This window comes from Pecten maximus, chromosome 19 (genome assembly GCF_902652985.1).
Source record: "Pecten maximus chromosome 19, xPecMax1.1, whole genome shotgun sequence".
Lineage (NCBI taxonomy): Eukaryota > Metazoa > Mollusca > Bivalvia > Pectinida > Pectinidae > Pecten > Pecten maximus.
The window spans coordinates 27,849,721-27,876,810 of NC_047033.1; the positions used below are offsets into that span (position 1 = coordinate 27,849,721).

A 27,090-nucleotide genomic window follows, 5' to 3' on the forward strand; every position below is an offset into this window, starting at 1 on the left:
AACGACTGTCTCTTGTATGACAGAAATCAAAGACTGTTTCTTGGATAACAGCAATCAAAGACTGTTTCTTGTAGATGACTTTTAATAAAATGGTTTCTAAATTTCTAGTATTGTTTATGTTGCAGCCTGTCAGCTTGGGCAGTCTTGCTCTCACAGAAAGTGTATTGTCACGGTATAACCAGACAGAGGCTAAGATCTGGCAGTCCGGGCCCTTCCCCCAATACGAGGCAATCAACAGTCAAAACAGGTAACAGACCCTTGTGTATGAGATAATAAATTATGGGATGGAAGAGAAGTGAGAGGATGGAGAGGGAGATAAAAGGTGGGAGGGTAGAGAAGTGAGGGGGTGGAGAGGGGGGATAAAAGGTGGGAGGGTAGAGAAGTGAGGGGGTGGGGAGGGGGGATAAAAAGGTGGAGGTAGAGATGAGGGGTGGCAGGGGCTCAGGTGGAGGTCGACGTGATGGAATAAAGTGGGGTGGAAGTGAGGGGTTGGAGGGGGGTAAAAGGTGGGGGTGAGAATGGGGGGTGGAGGGGGGAAAGGTGGAGGGTGAGAGTGAGGGGCGGTGGGGAGGGGGGGGTGTGGGGGGAGGAGAGGGAGGGGGTGGGGGGGGGTGGGGGGGATAAGGGGGGGTGGAAGTGGGGTGGGGGGTAGGGTGGGGGGTGGGAGGTGTGTGGGAGGGGGTAAGGTGGGAGGTAGAGAGTGAGGGGTGGAGGGGGGATAGGTGGAGGGTTGAGAGTGAGGGGGGGGGGGGAGGGGGGATGTGTGGAAGTGAGGGGGTGGGAGGGGGGATAAAAGGTGGGAGGGTAGAGAAGGTGAGGGGGTGGGGAGGGGGATAAAAGGTGGGAGGGTAGAGAAGTGAGGGGGTGGGAGGGGGATAAAAGATGGGAGGGTAGAGAAGTGAGGGGGTGGGAGGGGGGATAAAAGGTGGAGGGTGAGAAGTGAGGGGGTGGGAGGGGGGATAAAAGGTGGAAAGGTTGAGAAGTGAGGGGGTGGAGAGGGGAGATAAAAGGTGGGAGGGTAGAGAAGTGAGGGGGTGGAGAGGGGATAAAAGGTGGGAGGGTAGAGAAGTGAGGGGGTGGGAGGGGGGATAAAGGTGGAAAGGTTGAGAAGTGAGGGGTGGAGAGGGGTGGGGGGGTAGAGAAGTGAGGGGGTGGAGAGGGGGGATAAAAGGTGGGAGGGTAGAGAAGTGAGGGGTGGAGAGGGGGATAAAGGTGGGAGGGTAGAGAAGTGAGGGGGTGGAGAGGGGGAAAAGGTGGGAGGGGAGAGAAGTGAGGGGTGGGAGGGGAAAAGGGGGGGGTAGAGAAGTGAGGGGTGGAGGGGGATAAAAGGTGGGAGGTAGAAGTGAGGGTGGAGAGGGTAAGGTGGAGGGTGAAAGGAGGGGTGGAAGGGGGATAAAAGGGAGGGTAGAGAGGGGGGGTGGAGGGGATAAAGTGGAGGGTGAGAAGGAGGGGTGGGAGGGGTAAAAGGGTAGGAGTGAGGGGGGAGGGATAAAGGTGGGAGGGTAGAGAAGGAGGGGGAGAGGGGATAAAAGGTGGGAGGGTAGAGAAGTGAGGGGTGGGAGGGGGTAAAAGGTGGGAGGAAAGTGAGGGGGGGGATAAGGGAGGGTGAGAAGAGGGTGGAGGGGTAAAAGGGAGGGTAGAGAAGTGAGGGGGGGGGGGGGGGGGGAAAAAAGGGGGGGGGAAGAGGGGGGGTGGAGAGGGGAAAGTGGGAGGTGAGAAGTGAGGGGTGGGGGGGGATAAAGGGGGGTAGAAGGAGGTGAGGGGGAAGGTGGGAGGGGAGAATGAGGGTGGAGAGGGATAAAAGGGGGTGAGAAGGAGGGGAGAGGGTAAGGGGAGGAGAGAAGTGAGGGGGTGGGGGGATAAAAGAGGAGTAGGAATGAGGTGGAGAGGGGATAAAGTGGGAGTGGGAGAGAAGGAGGGGGTGGAGAGGGGAGATAAGGGGAGGGTAGAGAGTAGGGGGTGGGAGGGGGGATAAAAGGGGGGGGAGAGGGGGAGGGAGGGTAGAGAAGTGAGGGGTGGAGAGGGTGGGAGGTTGAGAATGAGGGTGGAGAGGGGATAAGGTGGGAGGGTAAGAATTAGGTGGGAGGGGATAAAAGGTGGAGGGTAGAGAAGGAGGGGTGAGGTAAAGGTGGGTTAGAAGTGAGGGGGGGAGGGTAAGATGGGAGGGGAGAAGTGAGGGTGGAGAGGGGATAAAAGTGGGAGTGAGAAGTGAGGGGGGGGGGGGGAAAAGGTGGGAGGTGAGAAGTGAGGGGGGGAGAGGAGAGAAAAAAAAAAAAAAAAAAAAAAAAAAAAAAAAAAAAAAAAAAAAAAAAAAAAAAAAAAAAAAAAAAAAAAAAAAAAAAAAAAAAAAAAAAAAAAAAAAAAAAAAAAAAAAAAAAAAAAAAAAAAAAAAAAAAAGTGGGGTGGAGGGGTGGGGGGGGGGAAAGGTGGAGGGTAGAGAGTGGGGGGGGGGGGGATAAAGGGGGTGAGAGTGTGAGGGGTGTGAAGGGGTGGGGGTGTGAGGGGTGTGAGGGGGGGTGGGGGAGATAGGGGAGGGGGTAGGGGGGTTAGTGGGTGGGTTGGGTGGTGGGGGGGGTGGGGGGGGTGGGGTGGGGGGGGGTGGGGGGGGGGGGGGGGGGGTGGGTTGGGGGGGGGTTGGTGGTGGGGGGGGGTTGGTGGGGGGGGGGTTTGGGGGGGTAGTGGTAGGTGGGTGTGGGGGGTGGGGGGGTGGGGGGTTTGGTCGGTGGTGGTAGGGGGTAATTTGGGTGGGGGGGTAATGGGTGAGTTTTTGGGGTTTTGGGGGAGAAAGTTTGAGTGGTTTTGATGTGGATATTGGGGTTAAATTGGGGGTAATATGGGGTTTGAATTTGGGGAATTTGTTTAAAGTGTAATTTTCCGATTGTTTGTGGTGTAATTTCTGTTTAGTTTTGGGTTTACGCCCTCCGTGGTTGCTTTCAGAAGTTGTCCGTGCGGCCCCTTGTTGGCGTGTTTTTCTGTTAGGTTCCCCCCTTTTGCCGTCGGGGGGCGGTGTCCTGGGGCGCCTGGGGGTTGAGGGGCCCGGGGGTCCTTCGAGCGGGGTTTCGGGCCTTGGGTCGTTGGGTTTCCCGGGGGTTCGCGCGGTTCCCTTGGTTTTGGGTTTTGTGAGAGGCGCGCTTGCGTGCGGCCCCCTTGGTTGCTCCTCGGTTTTTCGTTGTCCCTTCTGCCTTCTGGTGGTTTTAGAACTGAAACTAGCTTTTGTTTAATGTTTGGTTAATTTTCCGTTTTTTGCTTTTTCTTTAAGGGGGGAAGGGGGGGTGGGGGGGTCAAGTGGGAAGGTGCGCGTGAGGGGGTGGCGGGGGTCCAGGGAGTGGGGGTGGAGGGGGGATGTGGGAGGGGGGGAAAGTGACGGGTGGAGGGGGTAGGACGTGAGGGTTGGAGAGGGGGAAAGTGGGGGGTGAGAGGGAGTAGGGGGAGGGGAAAGTGGGGGGTGGGGGAGGTGGGGGGGTAGAGAAGTTAGGGGTGGAGGGAGGGGGGGTAGAGAAGTGAGGGGGTGGAGGGGGATGGGGGGTAGAGAAGGGGGGGTTCGGGGGGGGGATACAGGTGGGCGGGTAGGACGGGGGATAGGGCGGTGAAAGGTCGGAGCGTGAGAGGTGGGGGTGGCGGGTAGCGCCGTCGGAGGGGTGAGCGCAGTGAGGGGGTCGGATGTGGGGGTCGCAAGTGAGGGGGTGGGGGGGAGCTGGCGGGTAGAGAGTGAGGGGGTGCGCGGGGGGTCCTGGGGTGTCGCGTGCGGGGGTGCGAGGGGGGCTCCATGGCGGGTCGCGCCGTGGGGGGTGGCGCGGGGTCCAGCTGGCGGGTCAGAGCGTGGGGGTGGGAGGGTAAGGGGGGTTAGAGAAGTTAGGGGGTGGAGAGGGGGGAGGGTAGAGAAGTGAGGGGGGTGGAGAGGGGGGGAGGGTAGAGAAGTGAGGGGGTGGAGAGGGGGGAGGGTAGAGAAAGGAGTGGAATGGATAAATGGAGGGAATAATAAAATATGTTAGGGAAGAGAAATGAGAGGATGGAGAGGGGGATGAAAAGACAGATGGAGCTGATAAGTGGATAAACTAGGGAAGGAGGGATGAAAGTAAGAGGAGAGGAAAAACAAAAACAGCAATGAATGAGTTTGAGTTTAAACAGTAGAGTGGAGTAAGTTTTGTTCTGCAAGTGATTTTAGATTTCCAGGTTAAGGTTTTAAGAATAATCTAAGCTACGTGGTTTGAAAAAATTAAAGTCAAGGAAAGTATTTTGTTAGACCACTAACAAGAAGACTCGTGACAAATTGTTGTGGCTCGATTGTATATGGTTGTTTAACTGAAGTCAGGAACTATTGCACGCAGCAAGAATATATGGTAACCGACGGAAACCAATTACAAATAACCTGTTGAAATGTGATGAACTTTACCATTCTCAATGGAACCCAAGCCATGTCTAATATAATCAAACAAGATGCAGAAGACACAATAACACAAGCCGATCCCTCCTAAAATGTAATTGAAAGAGCATAGTCACAGGAAATATCATTGACTTGGTATCACAGTCCGATTGAATGAACAAATTTCATTAACTTTGTTCCCGCCAGATGAATAATCGCAGTCATATTTCATTACAGTGACAACTGCAGGGCTGAGTGACATTTCTGAACAAACATAATAGATTTGCTTAGTCATAATTAAATGTATCTTTTCTGTGCTTAATAAAAAAAAATGATGAAAATTACGCAGAGATTTTTCCCTGTGGTATACTAGAGTATAATGTGTTAAAGAATCTACAGCTTTGAAATATGATTTTCTGTGTATTTCAGACAAGGAATTCTAGCCTACCTAATACAGTGTTATAACGTAGATGTGGCCAGCCTTTCCCCCGTGTCACATCAGATGATGTGTAAGGCATGCTCCAGGTAAGACCAACAGAAACCTGTATATAAAGGTCACCTGTATATAATGAAAACCTGTATATAAAGGTCACCTCTACATCACAGAATCCTGACCAGACCAACATTTCAACACTGACAATCCAACCTGTCCTAAAGACCACCTTCAAGTTTTCTGTAACAGAAACCTGACTATAAAGGTCACCTCTATCATATAATCCTGTCTGTAAGGTCACCTCTATATAATGAAAACCTTTCTATAAAGGTCACCTCTATAATGAAAACCTGTCTATAAAGATCACCTCTATATAACCAATATCTTTCTATAAAGATCACCTCTATATAACCAATATCTGTCTATAAAGATCACCTCTATATAACCAATATCTGTCTATAAAGGTCACCTTTCTATAAAGATCACCTCTATATTACCAATATCTGTCTATAAAGATCACCTCTATATTACCAATATTAGTCTATAAAGATCACCTCTATATTACCAATATTTGTCTATAAAGATCACCTCTATATTACCAATATCTGTCTATAAAGATCACCTCTATATTACCAGTATCTGTCTATAAAGATCACCTCTATATTACCAGTATCATTCTATAAAGGTCACCTCTGTATAACAGAAATCTGTCTATTAAGGTCACCTGTATAACAGAAACCTGTTTATAAAGGTCACCTCTGTATAAGAGAAAACTGTATATTAAGGTCACCTCTGTATAACAGAAATCTGTCTATAAAGGTCACCTCTGTATAACAGAAACCCGTCTATAAAGGTCACCTCTGTATAACAGGAACCCGTCTATAAAGGTCACCTCTGTATAACAGAAACCCGTCTATAAAGGTCACCTCTGTATAACAGAAACCTGTCTATAAAGGTCACCTCTGTATGACAGAAACATGTCTATAAAGGTCGCCTCTGTATTACAGAAACCTGTCTATAAAGGTCACCTCTGTATAACAGTAGCTATATTTACATTTACACTGCAGCCCCACTATATAGCTTTACTAAGCTCACTTGAAGGTTACAAGTCCATAATTTCCAAATCTTTATCATGATGTCATTATTATATTGACATCATAATTGTCACATTGGCGATAACGAAAGGTGGCTGTTGAAAAGGCTGTTCCATCATATAGTCAATAATAATTTGTTCATTCATCATCGGAGCAAAATTCCTGGATATATAGTCTTTAAAAATCGTTGTCAAATGTAAATATAAGCATTGAACTGCTTTCATTTGGAAGTCATGGGCTAATGAATGCCAACTGGACAAAGGCAAATTCATGAAGCGCAAAAGCAGTTCAATGCATAAATGTAGGCTCTGTGCATGAAGACATTAATGGAGTCATGCTATGTATATTGCCAAGGGACATTTGTATTGGACAACTGTTACGATTTTCAGAATTGCAACAACTGGATTCACAAACCTGCACCAGTTAGAGGAGGATGAGGGTCAGCCACTGGCCAGCTTCCGTATTGGAGAGGAAAGGTCAAAGGGCAAGAGGAGAAGCCAAGTAGGCGAACTACCCCCCAGGATCCCTGTCAGCCCCGCCCTTCTAGTGGAGATGCTCTCAGGAATATATTTCATCATGTAAGTAATACAAAGGGAGATCATTTGATTATCTCCCTTATCAGATTCTTTCTTGCTGATTTACTCGATCATGTTGAGTGATGGTACTGGACTGTAAATGTTGGAACAGATGTAAACTTTAACTTCAATTTGTAAAATCTAATAAAGAGGTTAATTATTTAATAACTAATAAGTGCTAAGCAGGTCTTATGACCCAATACAGGTTGATCGGATGTCTTAAACTACAAATGTGAAATTCAGATGTTTAACAAAATATGGGCATATAAGGTATCTTAACAACATATTGACATATCAGATGTCTTATAGCCAAATATGGACATATCAGATGTCTTATAGCCAAATATGGACATATCAGAGGTCGTATAGCCAAATATGGACGTATCAGAGGTCGTATAGCCAAATATGGACGTATCAGAGGTCTTATAGCCAAATATGGATATATCAGAGGTCTTATAGTAAAATATGGAAATATCAGATGTCTTATAGCCAAATATGGATATATCAGATGTCTTATAGCTAAATATGGACATGTCAGAGGTCTTGTAGCCAAATATGGACATATCAGAGGTCTTATAGCTAAATATGGACATATCAGAGGTCTTATAGCCAAATATGGACATAGAGGTCTTATAGCCAATTATGGACATATCAGAAGTCTTATAGTAAAATATGGACATATCAGATGTCTTATAGCCAAATATGGATATATCAGATGTCTTATAGCTAAATATGGACATGTCAGAGGTCTTGTAGCCAAATATGGACATATCAGAGGTCTTGTAGCTAAATATGGACATATCAGAAGTCTTATAGCCAAAGATGGACATATCAGAGGTCTTATAGACACTTATGGACATATCAGTTCTTATAGCCAAATATGGACATATTAGAAGTCTTAGAGCCAAATATGGACATATCAGAGGTCTTGTAGCTAAATATGGACATATCAGAAGTCTTATAGCCAAAGATGGACATATCAGAGGTCTTATAGACACTTAAGGACATATCAGTTCTTATAGCCAAATATGGACATATCAGATGTCTTATAGCTAAATATGGACATGTCAGAGGTCTTGTAGCCAAATAAGGACATATCAGAGGTCTTATAGCTAAATATGGACATATCAGAGGTCTTATAGCCAAATATGGACATAGAGGTCTTATAGCCAATTATGGACATATCAGATGTCTTATAGCCAAATATGGATATATCAGATGTCTTATAGCTAAATATGGACATGTCAGAGGTCTTGTAGCCAAATATGGACATATCAGAGGTCTTGTAGCTAAATATGGACATATCAGAAGTCTATAGCCAAAGATGGACATATCAGAGGTCTTATAGACACTTATGGACATATCAGTTCTTATAGCCAAATATGGACATATTAGAAGTCTTAGAGCCAAATATGGACATATCAGAGGTCTTATAGCCAAATATGGACATATCAGAGGTCTTATAGCCAAATATGGACATATCAGAGGTCTTATAGCCAAATAAGGACATATCAGAGGTCTTGTAGCCAAATATGGACATATCAGAGGTCTTATTGCTAAAGATGTGAGGGAATTTGTATTTAGTGACATTTTCTAGTTTTCTTCAGAAAATCAAGATAAGTAATTCTAATTCAGTTTAATTGGACCACTACAGTATGTTGCACCTCAGTACTTTTGAACCCAAACTTGTCTGAAGGACCAATGATGTTGAATTGTGTTATTCATGCCCTGGTGTAATGGTAGACTGGCACGATGGATATGCCACCCAATGTAACAAACCTAGACAACCCTTCCCATATTGGATAACCTACTAGACAATGATTTCTGTCCAATTAATTTCATCTGCTGCTTTCATTTGGAAGTCATGGGCTAATGAATGCCAACTGGACAAGGGCAAATTCATGAAGCGCGAAAGCAGTTCAATGCATAAATGTAGGCGCTGTGCATGAAGACTTTAATGGAGTCATGCTATGTATATTGCCAAGGGACATCTGTATTGGACAACTGTTACGATTTTCAGAATTGCAACAACTGGATTCACAAACCTGCACCAGTTAGAGGAGGATGAGGGTCAGCCACTGGCCAGCTTCCGTATTGGAGAGGAAAGGTCAAAGGGCAAGAGGAGAAGCCAAGTAGGCGAACTACCCCCAAGGATCCCTGTCAGCCCCGCCCTTCTAGTGGAGATGCTCTCAGGAATATATTTCATCATGTAAGTAATACAAAGGGAGATAATTTGATTATCTCCTTTATCAGATTCTTTCTTGCTGGTCCTGGACTGTATATGTTAGAACCAACTTAGCTAGAATCAACCCAAATATACCTGTTAACCCTTAGCTAGAATCAACCCAAATATACTTGTAAACCCTTAGCTGGAATCAACCCAAATATACATGTTAACCCTTAGCTAGAATCAACCCAAATATACCTGTAAACCATTATCTAGAATCAACCCAAATATACCTGTTAACCCTTAGCTAGAATCAACCCAAATATACCTGTTTACCCTTAGCTAGAATCAACCCAAATATACCTGTTAACCCTTAGCTAGAATCAACCCAAATATACCTGTAAACCCTTAGCTAGAATCAACCCAAATATACTTGTAAACCCTTAGCTAGAATCAACCCAAATATACATGTTAACCCTTAGCTAGAACCAACCCAAATATACTTGTAAACCCTTAGCTAGAATCAACCCAAATATACCTGTTAACCCTTAGCTAGAATCAACTCAAATATACCTGTTAACCCTTAGCTAGAATCAACCCACATGTACCTGTTAACCCTTAGCTAGAATCAACCCACATGTACCTGTAAACCCTTAGCTAGAACCAACCCAAATAAACATGTTAACCCTTAGCTAGAATCAACCCACATATACAAGTAAACCCTTAGCTAGAATCAACCCAAATATACCTGTTCACCCTTAGCTAGAATCAACCCACATATACCTGTTCACCCTTAGCTAGAATCAACCCACATATACATGTTCACCCTTAGCTAGAATCAACCCAAATATACCTGTTCACCCTTAGCTAGAATCAACCCAAATATACCTGTTACCCTTAGCTAGAATCAACCCATATATACCTGTTAACCCTTAGCTAGAATCAACCCACATATACCTGTTACCCTTAGCTAGAATCAACCCACATATATATGTTACCCTTAGCTAGAATCAACCCAAATATACCTGTTAACCCTTAGCTAATATCAACCCAAATATACCTGTTACCCTTAGCTAGAATCAACCCAAATATACATGTTAACCCTTAGCTAGAATCAACCCAAATATACTTGTTAACCCTTAGCTAGAATCAACCCACATATACCTGTAAACCCTTAGCTAGAATCAACCCAAATATACATGTTAACCCTTAGCTAGAATCAACCCAAATATACCTGTTAACCCTTAGCTAGAATCAACCCAAATATACCTGTTAACCCTTAGCTAGAATCAACCCAAATATACCTGTTACCCTTAGCTAGAATCAACCCACATGTACCTGTTAACCCTTAGCTAGAACCAACCCAAATAAACATGTTAACCCTTAGCTAGAATCAACCCACATATACAAGTAAACCCTTAGCTAGAATCAACCCAAATATACCTGTTCACCCTTAGCTAGAATCAACCCACATATACCTGTTCACCCTTAGCTAGAATCAACCCACATATACCTGTTCACCCTTAGCTAGAATCAACCCAAATATACCTGTTCACCCTTAGCTAGAATCAACCCAAATATACCTGTTACCCTTAGCTAGAATCAACCCATATATACCTGTTAACCCTTAGCTAATATCAACCCAAATATACCTGTTAACCCTTAGCTAGAATCAACCCAAATATACATGTTAACCCTTAGCTAGAATCAACCCAAATACACATGTTAACCCTTAGCTAGAATCAACCCACATATACCTGTTAACCCTTAGCTACAATCAACCCACATATACCTGTTACCCTTAGCTAGAATCAACCCAAATATACCTGTTACCCTAAGCTAGAATCAACCCACATATACATGTAAACCCTAAGCTAGAATCAACCCACATATACCTGTTAACCCTTAGCTAGAATCAACCCAAATATAACTGTTACCCTTAGCTAGAATCAACTCAAATATACCTGTAAACCCTTAGCTAGAATCAACCCACATATACATGTAAACCCTTTGCTAGAATCAACCCCCATATACCTGTTACCCTTAGCTAGAATCAACCCACATATACCTGTTAACCCTTAGCTAGAATCAACCCAAATATACCTGTTACCCTTAGCTAGAATCAACCCAAATATACATGTTAACCCTTAGCTAGAATCAACCCTAATATACCTGTAAACCCTTAGCTAGAATCAACCCACATATACATGTAAACCCTTTGCTAGAATCAACCCAAATATACATGTTATCCTTAGCTAGAATCAACCCACATATACCTGTTAACCCTTAGCTAGAATCAACCCAAATATACATGTTAACCCTTAGCTAGAATCAACCCACATATACATGTTAACCCTTAGCTAGAATCAACTTGTTAGCTAGAATCAACTTACCCAGTTTGGGAACTTTGTCACAGATCTATATTGGTAAAAGAGGAACAAATATTCGAGTTTAGAAAACTTTATATGAAGGTGGAAAGTAAATAGCTGGGTATCTGTTTCATGTAGGTATAATGGACAAACATCACCAGGGATTAAGGCCGCTGTTGACATCCATCACAGAGCCTGTTATGAACTCTATGCAGACGTTTTACTGGTAAGTAATTAGCTATTCCTACACTACTGAAACTGCAAAATGACTCAAATGTTATAAAGGGACACAACTCTAGACTGACATCAATAAAGGGAAACAGCTCAAATGTCAATAAAGGGACACAATTCTAGACTAACATCAATAAAGGGACACAACTCTAGACTTACATCAATAAAGGGACAAAACTCTAGACTTTTGTCAATAAAGGGACACAACTTTAGACTGTCAATAAAGGGAAACAACTCTACACTTATGTCAATAAAGGGACACAACTCTAGCTGACCAAAGTCAATAAAGGGTCACAACTCTAGACTAACATCAATAAAGGGAAACAGCTCAAATGCTGATAAAGGGACATAACTGTAGACTAACATCAATAAAGGGACACAACTCTAGACTTTTGTCAATAAAGGGATACAACTCAAAAATAAAGGCACACATCTTTCCAACTGAATATCCTTACCTCATGGATTCTAAAGGAGATGATTTGCTTTTGTTTCTAGGTAACAAATGCCATACGCAACTCACTTCAGTGTAACGCGGCTGGACACTCCGACGGTCCAATGGGCATCAGCATGTCCTTGACCCCGGCCACCTCTGGTCATACCATCTCCAAATCTGCCATTACCAATGCTTCATTTAGGGCACGCAAACTCCCAGGTAAGTTAACTCGACATATTGTGTTCAGGTCAAACAAGCTCAGGTGGTTTGATGCAAAGGAAAAATTGTGCTAGTTATTACTTATGTCTTAAGGGGCATGTAGAAACCATGGTTTTCAACTAGTGATGTGAGATTGACAGATCTATAATTGATTATTGGTAATAATCAGAAAGGCATTACTAAAGAATTATTATGTCAGTAAAGGGACACAACTCTAATATCAGTAAAGGGTATCCAAATTTGAAGACAACACTTTGTGCTATAATGATGTATCCTTTATCTAATGTTACAGTTTTGTAGCCTGACATTATACTTTAAACATGCGAAGAAATTTTTCGCCCACTAAGAAAATTTATTCATTCAAAACTGTACTGACTATGTGTGAGGTATTGAGTAGGGAGAAGTTCAACCTCTTTTTATTGGCCACAATATAATAATTAATTTAAATCTGTACCTGTCCATCCTTCCGTGCTTTAGCATGTCGGGCTCTATCTTCTACACTATTTGTCACTTGTCATACTTAGTTCACCTTAGTGAGGCAGTGTGTTGTACCAAAAGTAGATCACTCTGACCTACATTTTGACCCTTTGACCTATATATATACTTATACTCCAACTGTAACTCTGACCTAAATTTTGACCTAGATTAAACAACATCTTTTCTTGGCTATATCTCATGCATTGCTGGATATATTGGTTTTTACAGAGGATATAAGTATTCCGACGACAGAAGAAGGTGTTAAACTACAGACTATCGAGGAGGACGGAGACAGTCACAAGCCTGTGCTCAAATCATCAAAATCAGGAAAACTCTCGGCAGCATTTGGGAAAAAGGGAGAAAAATTCAAGTTGAAAGATTCAAAGAAAGAAGGGGAGACAACTAGACAAAACGGTGACTCAGTTGACAATGTACAGGTCAACGTAGTGAAAAACAGCTCTCGATCAATTGTAGATACTATAGAAATGCAGAAATATTCCACTCACGAAGACCTAGATGAGAAAATTAGCGGTGGCGGCGGTGGGAGTAGCATTCTCCAAATGGCTAAACTCAAAACAACCAGCGCTTTAGGTCTCACAAAGGAACTAAAAAATAAACATTCTCGAAATCCATCTTCATCATCTGTAAATACTGAAAATTATAGTACTGATTTATAGAGTTATGTTAATTTATTATATAAACTGGTGGATATATTTTATTCATATTAAAGGTTAAATTTGATGGTTTAGTTATTATTTTTGTTATGGTTAAGGTGTCGTTGTGTAATTGTTTAGAACCACACAGTTGAACATTGTACAGGGTACAATTATGATGTTACTCATGACCAAAAAGTCAAATAGAATTTATTTTCCAAAACCAAGATTCTAATTTGTGAAATTTTCAACTGTACTCATTCAGTAGGTAATAATTTAATGCAGTGACAGAGCTTGTTATCAATTGTTTTCAATTACAGTTGTTTGTTTCATCAGCACATGTGAGAACAATTAGTGCAATAAAGCTTCCAGATTGGACTTGATATTAATTACCTCAAATCAGTTGGTGAGAATGTGGTGTTGAGTTGTATTTAAAACAAATGTGTTGATAAAGTTAAGGGGTCATGTTAGGTATACATGATGGACATTTAGATCATTTTCTGGGTATATTACTGCAAACATTCTGGGTATATGGTCTGGGAAGATAACACCTCCAATTGGCAGAGTTGCTTCCCTTCTTCTGCAAACTATTTTTGTAGCTTGGAACATGGAAAAGCCCTGGAATACATTGAAGTGCAGTGATTTATCTTTTGTTACGAAAGAAAGAGTATTCATGAAATATTCATCCTCAAAAATCAAATCTTCAGTGCTTGGTAAGAAAGTAAGTTTCCAAAAATACTTGCCAACAAAAAAAAAATGAGTTTGTAAAGAATGTAACATTTTCTAAAAATAATAATAAATAATGATAGTGTTTGTGACAAAGTCTTGAGCTATATACAATTTCAGTATTGCGGCTTGATATACGACTATATGTCACATGTTACATAACTATTTAAATTTCCTTTGATGTTCATCATTGTCCAGAAAGTCTTGAAAATCCTTTAAATTTAAGGACAGACAACTTCAACCATTATTTGTGCTGTTATTAATAGTTTAGAATAACATTTTTGAAATTTAGCATTCCATTATCATTTTTCAAAAAATATTTCATCAGTTTTTAAAACAAAGAAAATGTTATAGCATAAGTATATAATGAATGTTTTATAAGAGATTTAAACTATGATGTAGAAGAGTCAACTGTTGTTCATGTTCAATAAATGTTTTTATCATTTTGTATGTTAAAATATTATTTCTATTGTTGATCAATTGTGTATGATCGATTTGTGTTTAAAATTTTACCAATGGTGCAAACAATATAGGGGAGTCAATATGGGCCTGAATGTTGACCCTTAAACTTTTTATCTATTCAGAAGATCAATTTTTTTAATGTTCTTCATACCCTACTTCATACTTTGGACTTGGCTCACTTACATAAGGCATTTTAACTCTGACCTACACTATAGAAAAAGTTTTAGCCACTTTGAGTAAGGTGATGTGTCATGTACCAAAAGTAGGTCAGTGACCTACATTTTAATCTGACCTACACTAGAAAATTTTTTAGACATGGCTTCACTTGAGTAAGGTGGTGTGTCATGTACCAAAGGTAGGTCACTCTGACCTACGATTTGACCTTTGACCTACATGAAAGAAAATAGTTTATTTCACATTCTGTAGCAAATTTTCTTGTGTATCAGTATTTATTTCTAGTTTTTCTTGCCTTGTTCCTTTAGCAGAGGTTCACAACATCCCTATGGCCATTGAGCTTTTAAAAATCCTTTTGGGGGACGTTAAGAATAATCCTGATTGATTTTAGAAATATGAACAGATGAGATTAAGGATATTAAACGTCTTTGTTGTCCTGGAAAAGTTGAGAATACTCTCGAACAATCTTCGGAATACATTGTACTAATTATTGATAAGGTTCTTAGTGGTCCATATCAACTTCAACGAGTTTTACGTATATGTGTAGGTTTGGGTAGTGTGGCTGTACTCGAGATCATCAATGTTTAGCTTGTGTGTTTAATATAATAAAGACTTCTATTTCTGCTAAATGCTGTGTCTGTTGAATTTTTACATTGTACCGTGGAATAGTGTCCATGTTCCTGTAAAAGGTTTCTCAATGATAATTTATTTTATTGTTTATTATTTATTCCTTTATTTATTTGATCTGTTTTTTTTTATTTATTTTCGTTTTTTTCCACACCAATACATACACTCAATAGGCATACAAAATGAATAGTATTTTTACTTCTTTGTTGTAACACCAAGGGCAAATCAACTATAATACATGTACATGTATATTGACAATGAGGTTTATGCAGCCTTGTTAATTTTCAAATATTGAAAATGAGGTTTACGCAGCCTTGTTAATTTTCAAATATTGAAAATGAGGTTTACGCAGCCTTGTTAATTTTCAAATATTGAAAATGAGGTTTACGCAGCCTTGTTAATTTTCAAATATTGAAAATGAGGTTTACGCAGTCTTGTTAATTCTCAAATATTGAAAATGAGGTTTATGTAGCCTTAATAATTTTCAAATATTGAAAATGAGGATTACCCAGCATTGTTAATTTTCAAATATTGACAATGAGGTTTACGCAGCCTTGTTAATTTTCAAATATTGAAAATGAGGTTTACCCAGCCTTGTTAATTTTCAAATATTGAAAATGAGGATTACCCAGCATTGTTAATTTTCAAATATTGACAATGAAAGTGTATACACTGCCTCTTACGTAAATGAAAAAAAAAGACATCCATATAATTAAATGAGTGGGAAGATATGATATAAGAGATGGTCTAATGTATTTGGTCTGTTATGATGATGTCCATCTAGTGAAAGATCTGGGATGTTTCGAAGTTCAAGTGACTAACAGAAAAACTTTGAAACAGCGGGACTTCGAATTATTCATGGTTGACAACAAATCAACGTTTTCTTGATAATGACCATATATCTGTTAACGTTACATGTCCTCGTGTCTTCGTGTCAATTGTCGTCCGTCAGGCTCACATCGAAAAGTTTAGTACCTCAAACACAACAAAATAAAAAATATTTTTCATTAATTATACCTAAGCATTTTATTAATTTAACAAACTATGTATCGGTTACAATGCACACTTACGTTAGGCTCTTTACATTATGTGCATATAAATTGCAGAATGCCGATCGGTTGGAGAATGCATGATTGAATGACAAATAATCGATTTACTTGGATATTTATGTATAAGTTTGAAACATGACACTTTAAATATGAGTGAAGACATCGCAAATATTTTTTGTTTAAAATTGGTCCGCTTGTTTTACTGTTCTGTAAGATGTACTCACTGACCGCTGATTTCAATGGCGGCAGAGATTATCAGAGACGACTACCGAAATGTTTTACCGGAGTAATTTCATGTCATGGCTTCTAAATACACCTTGTATCTATCAATTTGGTCTGATTATTAATTAGCCCCATGATCGAGAGTGACAACACACGCTATCGTTATCCCTATTGTCAGTCAGGGCATTCGGGGGAGAGGTGCGAACTCTTGCCGCCGGGGGCATGACAAACACCTGTCCAGTGGTCAGTACAGGTAACTTTTTTGTTTAAATGTGTCAATTACCTATAATATCATAGCTTACGGGCCATGAAAAAAGTTTGATACATCAAAAACTTCGATTTATAAAAATTTGAATCATAAATAGGTTCGTTAGTAGCGTTATATAGTGAGAGGTTCGGGACCAAGCAAAACGTTCGATACAGCGAATCATCGAGATTTGACTGTATTTGCTTGCAGCAAACATTTGAGAACTTCCCAGAAAATATTGAATTCATCGAATGTTATATCAGAGTTACTTCCCTTTGTCCAACTTTGTATTAGTTCTTAATTAACTTGTCAGTCGATGCGGCTTTGTGTTGACAATAGTTCATTCTTGGTGAATGATAGAAGTATTGAAACATCTAATTGTCTATCAATTTTCTATCATATTTTTAATATTTACTTTACATATAACACATCTCTAAATTACTCTAAACAAATTTAATTGTCAAACACCACAGATTTCGTCAAAGAAATATTAACACAGATAAATAGTGGATGGTAATATTGCACGTTGGTCGAAGCAGGCTGATCGATAATTATATATTTACAGTAAATATCATATCGTCAGGGATGGTTTTAGTGAAAGTAAAATATTATCTGCTTTATACTGGTCACCACTGGTTAGCATCGCCACAAATTCTGTAACGATAAAATCACTGATGAACAAATATTGTACAAAAACATTGAATAGAGGGTTAAGATATGAATCCAGTATCAGGCCTAGGTTTAATTAATTCTTCTTAACTTCATGAAATTTCTTGATTTAGAACTGTCCATAAGAAAACATTACTATTCCAATATCGCTCCTTCGCTTCTTCGCTCCTTCACCATCGTGTTTTCACTCCTTCACCATCGTGTTTTCACTCCTTCGCTCCTTTCGCATTTAGGTCGAAGGAGCGATATTGGAAATTTGGCCCTTAACCGGAACACCATACATTACACACCATTTAAAGAAAACTAAAATTTTCTCACACAGAAAGCATGAAATGACATTTATGGTATAGAAATCTGTCAAATTAACATCAACAAATAAAAAGTAATATTAATGATCATTTATCAGGTCAAAAGCTACATACTAAATACAGAGGCAGAGTATGACAGGGTTTCTTCATGACGTAAATATTCATTTGTTAATTTAAAAATTAACACAGAAACACAGTCTTTAATGTTTTTGGAGGGTGGTAATGATATGATATAGGTAACTTTCGGATTACACAGCACAATCTAATAAGCTGAAAATGCCATACAATGTGAAAGAAAATGGGAGAAAGTTGCTGAACAAGCCCCCAACAGAATTTGAACCCTGGTACACTCAGCATGGTAAGTGACAACTCTACCTCCTGAGTCAGAGATATATATTCGTCAGCTGAATGACACCAACCATTCATTTTTTGTCAGCGACCAGAATTAATTGGGTAGATCTTGAAATGGAGAATATATATTTCTCTAACAAGTACCAAGTTATGTTCTGTCATTACAGTACTGTAGCTAAATCCTACTGTAGTAGGAGTGGGAAAATGCTCGGCCAGACCGGGGTTTGAACTAAGAACCTCCGAACACTAGCCAGATGCCCTTCCAATTGAGCTACCTGGTTGCCGATGATTGACACAAATATTCATTGTGTTTTATTGTATTCAGAAAAAATGAAACAAGGTAATCTAAAAAGGATTTGGTGAGAAAAAAAAAATAATCGGTAAGAAAATAGTGATCACTTTCCAATGGCCATGGTATACGTAAAGTGAAGTGCCCCCCCGCCCCACCCTAGATTTCCTGACAAACACTTTTTGAGTGTTATTGTGTTCAGAGGAATGAAACGAGATATTCTTAAAAGGATTTGGTGAAAAAAAGTTAATAAGTAAGAAAATAGTGAAATGCTTCAATTTACCATAGGGGGAGCCAGTTCACCATAATAGTACTTTACCATGGGGGTTCACTTCACTATAATGGTACTTTAATAGGTTAATAGGGGGGGGGGGGGGGGCAGTTCACCATAATGGTACTTTACTGTGGGTAGCCAGTTCAACATAATGGTACTTAACTATGGGTAGCCAGTTCACTATAATGGTACTTTACTGTGGGTAGCCAGTTCACTATAATGGTACTTTACTGTGGGTAGCCAGTTCACTATAATGGTACTTTACTGTGGGTAGCCAGTTCACCATAATGGTACTTTACTGTGGGTAGCCAGTTCACCATAATGGTACTTTACTATGGGGAGGCAGTTCACCATAATGGTACTTTACTGGGGGGGGGAGCAGTTCACTATAATGGTACTTCACTATGGGTAGCCAGTTCACCATAATGGTACTTTACTATGGGGGGCCAGTTCACCATAATGGTACTTTACTATGGGGGGCCAGTTCACCATAATGGTACTTTACTATGGGGGGCAGGTCACCATAATGGTACTTTACTATGTGGGGCAGTTCACCATAATGGTACTTACTATGTGGGGCCAGTTCACCATAATGGTACTTTACTAGGGGGGGGGGGGGGCAGTTCACCATAATGGTACTTTACTATGGGGGAGGGGCAGTTCACCATAATGGTACTTTACTATGGGGGAGGGGCAGTTCACCATAATGGTACTTTACTATGGGGGGGGGGGAGGTTCACTTCACTATAATGGTACTTTACTAGGGGGGGGGGGGCAGTTCACCATAATGGTACTTTACTATGGGGGGCAGGTCACCATAATGGTACTTTACTATGTGGGGCAGTTCACCATAATGGTACTTACTATGGGGGGCCAGTTCATCATAATGGTACTTTACTAGGGGGGGGGGGGGGCAGTTCACCATAATGGTACTTTACTTTGTGGGGCAGTTCACCATAATGGTACTTTACCATGGGGGGGGGGGGCAGTTCACCATAATGGTACTTTACTATGGGGGAGGGGCAGTTCACCATAATGGTACTTTACTATGGGGGGAGGCAGTTCACCATAATGGTACTTTACTATGGGGGGGGAGGTTCACTTCACTATAATGGTACTTTACTAGGGGGGGGGGGGGGGGGCAGTTCACCATAATGGTACTTTACTATGGGGGGCAGGTCACCATAATGGTACTTTACTATGTGGGGCAGTTCACCATAATGGTACTTACTATGGGGGGCCAGTTCATCATAATGGTACTTTACTAGGGGGGGGGGCAGTTCACCATAATGGTACTTTACTTTGTGGGGCAGTTCACCATAATGGTACTTTACCATGGGGGGGGGGGGCAGTTCACCATAATGGTACTTACTATGGGGGGGGGGGGCAGTTCACCATAATGGTACTTTACTATGGGGGGGGGGGGGGCAGTTCACCATAATGGTACTTTACTATGGGGAGGCAGTATAATGGTACTTTACTATGGGGAGCCAGTTCACCATAATGGTACTTTACTATGGGGGGCAGTTCACCATAATGGTACTTTACTGGGGGGGGGGCAGTTCACTATAATAGTACTTTACTAGGGGGGCCAGTTCACCATAATGGTACTTTACCATGGGGGAGGGGCAGTTCACCATAATGGTACTTTACTATGGGGGGGGCAGTTCACCATAATGGTACTTTACTATGTGGGGCAGTTCACCATAATGGTACTTTACTGGGGGAGGCAGTATAATGGTACTTTACTATGGGGAGCCAGTTCACCATAATGGTACTTTACTATGGGGGGCAGTTCACCATAATGGTACTTTACTGGGGGGGGGGGGGGGCAGTTCACTATAATGGTACTTTACTAGGGGGGCCAGGTCCCCATAATGGTACTTTACAATGGGAGGGGGGCAGTTCACCATAATGGTACTTTACTATGGGGGGGGGGGGGCAGTTCACCATAATGGTACTTTACTATGTGGGGCAGTTCACCATAATGGTACTTTACTGGGGGAGGCAGTATAATGGTTCTTTACTATGGGGAGCCAGTTCACCATAATGGTACTTTACTATGGGGGGCAGTTCACCATAATGGTACTTTACTGGGAGGGGGGGGGGGCAGTTCACTATAATGGTACTTTACTGGGGGGGGCCAGTTCACCATAATGGTACTTAACCATGGGGGGGGGGGGCAGTTCACCATAATGGTACTTTACTATGGGGGGGCACTTTACTGTGGGGGGCAGTTCATCACCATAATGGTACTTTACTATGGAGGGGGGGGGGGCAGTTCACCATAATGATACGTTACTATGGGCTTCACTTTACCCTACTACAAGGGTCCAGTTCTGCTTCACTACCACAGTGTATATGATAATACAAGTATGTATCATTGGAGAGGACGCCTCACCCACCAGAATAAATGGTCATACTCTCCTTTACTGTAGAATCAACTTTGTTTTCACTGGTTCATATTTAGCTAAATTTGATCATTCGTCCCATTTCTTGTACCTTTTTTTGTATCTTTGTTAAGTATACACTATAGATAGTATTCTGACTAACAATGTAAGTTTCAATAGCCCTTTGTTTTTTGAGATTTTGTGTATGTACCTTTGTAATTAAGTCGGCCATCTTTGTCCGTGTCCGCCACCTCCATCATCTCCGTCACTTCCGGTTCCGTTAAAGACACACCCAGTCCCGACATCGCCTTTCTGATGTCGTCTCTATCTAGAAACCCATCGCCATCTCGATCAAATACCTCAAATGCTTCTTTCATTTCTGATACAGCGTCAAAGTCTTTTAATCTCTCTGCAACCATCTCAACGAATTCTTCAAACTCGATCGTGCCGTTTCCTGAACAATTCAATAATATTTTTTTAACGTAGAAATTCTATCTAACTTATGGTACATGTATTATAAATCGTAAAATTAAGATTGCGCTTTAAACTTTTTATATTGTTTCCAACATTCATAAATGAAGGCATGAAAAATAAACAACATTAAAGAAAGGATTACACAATAAAACTACAAGAAGATTTACACGCAGCAGCACAATGGGAAACAGATTGGATGATGAAGTTTCATCCATACAAATGCAACATCATTAACATAACACCTAAACGAAACAAAATACACCACGACTACACTCTCCACAATCACACACTCCAACAGGTAGACTCAGATATTTAGGCCTCACACTACAAAATACCTAGAATGGGACAAAGACATCAACTCATCAGCTCTATGTCATGTATAATCATGTCTAGGATTATCAGTACATTAGTACTACCAAATGTATCTACCATGGAAGCGTTTTAGTGATCTGGAATACAGTGTCATCTACAAAAAAAATGTATGAAGTAATATGGCGTGTCAGAGTTATGAAAACGATACTCCAATGCTAGCAGATCATAGGTTTTTAGCTCTTTAGCTTTTCTATAAGACTTAGAAGTATGTCGATATCATTCGGCCATTTACCTATTTGGAACCCAGTGGTACTGAATATAAATATAGGTTATTATATGTGACGGCTGATGCATATGGACATTTCAGTTGCATTGTCCGAAGATATAGATGTAGCTTGTATTGTGTGGCCGAGCGATTGAGTGTCGTGTCTGTGTACCGAATTCCGAAGCTGGGCACTGTTGAACGTTAGTCAATTCTTGGATGGATGACCGCTCAGCTGGACTCTCTGTGCACGTTACAACTACATCATACCCTAGCTTTAGCTTTTATTGTAGTAATACATGCCAATAATGTATCGGTCATTACCGTGAAAAACTTTCCAAAGACAAATGTATATGGGCTCACGATTTATGGATTTATAGAAGAAGTTGTTAGGTTCCATATGCTATTTAAAAAAAAAAACAACTCACTGTTGAGATCAGCAGCGTCCACGATTTCCCGGATTTCCCTGGTGGAAGGATTTTCTCCTATTGACCTCATGGCTAGTCCCAATTCCCCTGCTGTTATAGAACCGTTTCCGTCAATATCGAACTTGTTGAAGGCATCTTGGAGAGCTAGAACAAGAGGAATATTCTTATTTAGTTACATTGTACATGTATATCATTTTTAATCCAGTATACCATACTTTTGTAATAGTAGTGGGAAAATGCACGGCCAGACCGGGGTTCGAACCCGGGACCTCCGAACACTAGCCGGATGCTCTACCGATTGAGCTACCTGGTCACCGATGATCGACCCGGTCCTGTCCCGCTACACGGAGAATAACATTTATCACATGATGCATAGTGAATGTTCTCGAAATGTGACGTGACGTCATTAAATTGATAGTGAATTGAAAATGGCGGAAAAAAAGTGTTCTCAAGATGTATTATAAAACAGCACGTTTAATTTTTTGTATGAGATTTTATGAAACTCGTCTCGAATTTTAGACATGAATAAAAACTTCTACGACATAAAACGGAAGCTCAATTCAGATCCCGTATTTATCATAACACAGTATCAGAACCAGATAGGTATACACCCTAGAGCACAAAACAAAAACAAACAAACAAACAAAACAAGGAGATAACAATGGAAATAGACTGGATTATCTGCCGTAGTTTTTCTACTCTCCGTTAGGCTTCGCTTAAAAAATACACGTATTCATGAGCGCAGCGTAGCGGAGAGAAATGGTACTAAGGCATGTAATCCAGACTAAAATGTCCCCGGGTGTAATACAATGCGGCGAATCAAAAACACCTTTCCGATTGGTCGATACTAAAATTCATAATATAATGTTTCTTGTGCTCATTCATTAAAACATTTAATTGACAACAATACAACTTTTGACTATTTTTGTGATAACATAAAATTTTCGAAATGACGATTTCTCTGAAATTTCCTTCATAAAATGTATTCAGGGAGCAATGTGTCATCAACATTGAAACAAGACATATCTGGAGATTTATCATTTATGAAAAGTAGAATACTAAAGCTCCCTGGTATAGCTGTGCCCGAAACTGGTTTGATTTTCACTTACCGGCTCTCTGATCGTCTGTTAAAGACTGGGCCTGAAAATTTAAAATGTTAATTAAAGTGTTAATTCATCCGAGAGAATATCTAATTGGAAATGCGACCTTCCGGCTAGTTTATACCGCTCAATGTCAAAATACCTCAATCTATTGCTACCCCGTATACGGTACTTATGTATATGTAGGTGTAGCAGTTTTGATTAAAATTTTGCGTCTTGGAAAAACTCATTAAATGCAGCATCGAATGGAAACACATAAAAAACAGAGATTTTTTAAATTTCAACATGGTTTTGTCTAACGTCATAAGCTTGACAGGTTCCAAGCGCTATAAGGACCATGATCAGTTGAATAAACACGTTCATGGTGATTGCGATATTCATTACTAAATAATGGCTTATATGCAAATATTTATATAGAGCGGCTTAACTGGACTTAAGTGGCTTATGGACACCGCTTGACCTTGCAGTCAAACCGTTAGTAATAGCGCAGATCTCTCTCATATATAACATAGTAACACAAATGACGAAGGAAGACAATTTTATGACAAGTGCCCTGACCGGGCCTCGAACTCGAGATCTACGGCACCCAATCACCTAGCCAGAAATACCAATTATATATATACCTCCCTTTCCTCAGCCTATATCGATTGATCCCTATCTACAATATTTAGCTCTCGCTATGACATCGATACCGATTAACCGCTTGTCAACCCTTGTATCCTAAAAATTGAATGACCCAGATCTCCCTCTCTCTCTATAAACACTAATAGGTATGACCCAGATCTCCCTCTCATATTTACCCTAATAGGTGTGACCCATATCTCTCTCTCATATTTACCCTAATAGGTGTGACTCAGATCTCCCCCTCATATTTACACTAATAGGTATGACCCAGATCTCTCTCTCATATTTACACTAATAGGTATGACCCAGATCTCCCCCCTCATATTTACACTAATAGGTATGACCCAGATCTCTCTCTCATATTTACACTAATAGGTATGACCCAGATCTCTCTCTCATATGTACACTAATAGGAATGACCCAGATCTCTCTCTCTCTCTCATATTTACACTAATAGGTATGCACCAAATCCAAATCTCATGTGGACAATTATAGCTATGACTTTGTAGATTCAGAACTAGTAACAATCCTTTCCCATTGAAACTGGAATTGTGAGAGTTTTACCATGGAATTGAACGTATCTGCCAAATACATGCATGCATGCAGCATGTATGTGATAAAAAGACACTTGAGACGAGTATCATTATATATTTGAATTTTCTTATTTAGAAAACAAAAGATAGTGTTGCTAACCATCTAAATTAATCATAAGATATAGTGTATTATCATTATAAAATATCTAAATGTCCAAAAATGTATATTTCCTAAAAAAAAGTTTGGTACATTTATCAAGATAGATTAACAGTGTATGTTCCATAACTAACATTTGTTCTATAAAATAGAATTGCTTCGACATATTTTGAATATTTTCATCCCTCTGTATATTCTCGCATGCGTATTGCATTACATTAATTGATGATCATATCGTCTATAATGCTATACATCTCTGCATACCATTGTTTGTAACGATGTTGAGATTATAATACTTTAAAAGTGGATATTTTCGCGTGTGAAAATTTTCGCTTAGCCAGCTTCCAAAGTGTTCGCGGTGTGGATATTTTCGCGCCGTCAAGATATTTTTGCGCTAACATGTATCTTTTATATTTAGTATTTTTATGCGTTAATATATTCGCGGAGATTTACTGATAGCGAAATAATCGAAAAATTCCACACCGCGAATATATCCACTTTTACAGTAAATGAAATGACTCAAAAAATCCCAATCTTATATTTAGACATAATGTTGTTTTCCTTAAGACAGTTTTGATTATGAACTGGGAACCCATTCATATTTTATATGAGATTTACACATATAGACTTACCATGCTTTCCTGAACTTTTCCCTCAGAACAAAATTCCCTGTTTTTTTCAGTCTTGGTTGACGTGATCACACTTCCTCATAGATTAACAATAACTTCCATAAATTTTTTACGCTTTTTTTAAAATTCAAATATGAGTGAAGGGAACTCTGCGCTGAAAAGATATTGCAAAACTTTGCTATCGGTTTATACAAGTCCTCGTTTGGGTATAATTATCAATCAAACTTTTTCACAGATTATTAAAAAATATGATACACGTACTTGTCGTCGGTTAGCACTTGCGTGGTTAAATGTTCTGGTTAGTAATAAACGCATGTGCACACCTCATCATTGGATAATACATGTATCGAGAGACGGTTAATCCTCCTTGGCGGTCAATCCTCCTTGGCGGTTAATCCTCCTGGTCGGTTATCTATAATGAGAGTTCACCTCTTCACAAGTCAGTAAATGTATGAAAAACATAGGTCACGTGATTAAAATGTATCCAGAGGTATCATCTCGCCGTTCACCATGTCGATGTGGTCAACACGTCTCGTCGGTCAAATAGGACTTACTTTATACCTATATAAAAACTATCTATACATATATCATGTAGATATCTCGCTTACCTCACACAGGTATGTGTACCGTTCCCGTTACTAATTTACCTAAGGTAAAGACAGGTATGTGTATTGTCCAAAACAATGGGATTATCGTTTTCATTAAGAAAACAAATTCCTCTTTTGGCAGCGCTCCGTTGTTCCTTCACAATACACGCCGTTCCATACCAGACACGGCCATGTTGTTTTGTTAAATATTTGCTTACGCTGAGAGCAAATGATATATTTTCGGTAGCCAGGTAGTTAACGATAGTTCGCGAAAGCAATCAATGTTTGTGAGACCTACACTCGCGAGGCGATAATTGATGTGTGCACATTGTACGTTCTAAGGAAACCGGCAAGTGAATACTGATTCTGTCTTAACTGTCTGCTTGTCCAGAATAAACAGGTTTTCACGAATGAAACATTTAACCTGTCTAAACCAAACTTGTTAATCATATGGTAAATGTTCTTCCGAAAAAAAAGGTTAATTTTAGTGGTTCAAAGAGAAAGTTTAATCTTAATCGTCTAAACCGACCACTCTAGTAATCATGACTGACTTTGTTCACGAATTACAAACAATGGTTAAAATGTCACACGTGTAATCTCGTTCGGGTTTTTCCGTCATTCTTCGTTTCCAAGTACGGGAAAAAATTATTTTCGGAAAGTAATATATGTAAATCAATATGGCAGTACTGGTATTTCATACCGGTATAAAATAATTGGTGTAATCACCCATTCCGTACCGCTTCCTGTCCCAGAAGATTTTCTGGGCACTGGGAATCACCCATCCCCACTGGCGCACGCCCCCTAACTGAAAATCCTGTATCCGACCTTGATCCCATCCCTCTTCCTATCCTCGAAGATTTTCCCGGACATTGGAAATCACCCATCCCATTCTTCTTCCTGTCCCGGAAGATTCGGATATCCACCTGCCAGGTAACCAAATTAATTACTTAAAAAATCTGTACAGGAGCTACCTGGGGATCGTACAAACCATATGACCTTGACCGCCCGTTAGATTTGTTGAATGCAACTCCAGTTTCACATTTATCCCCTTTTCACGTCTATAGCGATTCTCATGTTATATCAACGCCGGGGTTCCGTACCTGAGAAGCGCGCGCTCATTAGTTACCACGTAGAACTAAAAATCTATTTGTATTGTTGCCTTTGTCTTTTGAAATCTTTTGT

The 27,090-nt window shown here is 40.5% G+C and overlaps 2 protein-coding genes across 2 annotated transcripts in view; one reads left to right on the forward strand and one right to left on the reverse strand.

Annotated features, from left to right (window-relative positions):
- Positions 1-15,005, forward strand: part of LOC117317982 (hyccin-like) — a 104,316-nt gene extending 89,311 nt beyond the window's left edge. The window contains exons 7-12 of the mRNA XM_033872954.1: positions 126-247; positions 4,793-4,888; positions 6,280-6,468; positions 11,140-11,227; positions 11,728-11,884; positions 12,590-15,005. Coding sequence (XP_033728845.1) covers positions 126-247; positions 4,793-4,888; positions 6,280-6,468; positions 11,140-11,227; positions 11,728-11,884; positions 12,590-13,038 — 1,101 coding nt within the window. The 3' untranslated portion in view covers positions 13,039-15,005. The remainder of the gene's footprint in view (positions 1-125; positions 248-4,792; positions 4,889-6,279; positions 6,469-11,139; positions 11,228-11,727; positions 11,885-12,589) is intronic.
- A 1,594-nt stretch (positions 15,006-16,599) lies between these two features.
- On the reverse strand, positions 16,600-25,709 carry LOC117317983 (calmodulin-like). The gene is made up of 5 exons (XM_033872955.1): positions 25,325-25,709; positions 23,388-23,418; positions 22,279-22,422; positions 21,014-21,256; positions 16,600-17,175 (listed from the first exon to the last, which is right to left on the reverse strand). Exons 1-5 carry the CDS (start codon positions 25,325-25,327, stop codon positions 17,093-17,095), a joined length of 504 nt encoding a protein of 167 aa, XP_033728846.1. The 5' UTR covers positions 25,328-25,709; the 3' UTR covers positions 16,600-17,092.
- Between the last annotated feature and the right edge of the window lie 1,381 nt (positions 25,710-27,090).

Excerpts from the sequence above, each read along its gene's own strand:
- LOC117317983 (XM_033872955.1), bottom strand. Across the intron at positions 22,423-23,387 it reads AACAGACGATCAGAGAGCCG|CTCTCCAAGATGCCTTCAAC; the intron begins GTAAGTGAAAAT and ends CTCTTGTTCTAG. Across the intron at positions 17,176-21,013 it reads TGGCCGACTTAATTACAAAG|AATTTGTGGCGATGCTAACC; the intron begins GTACATACACAA and ends TTATCGTTACAG.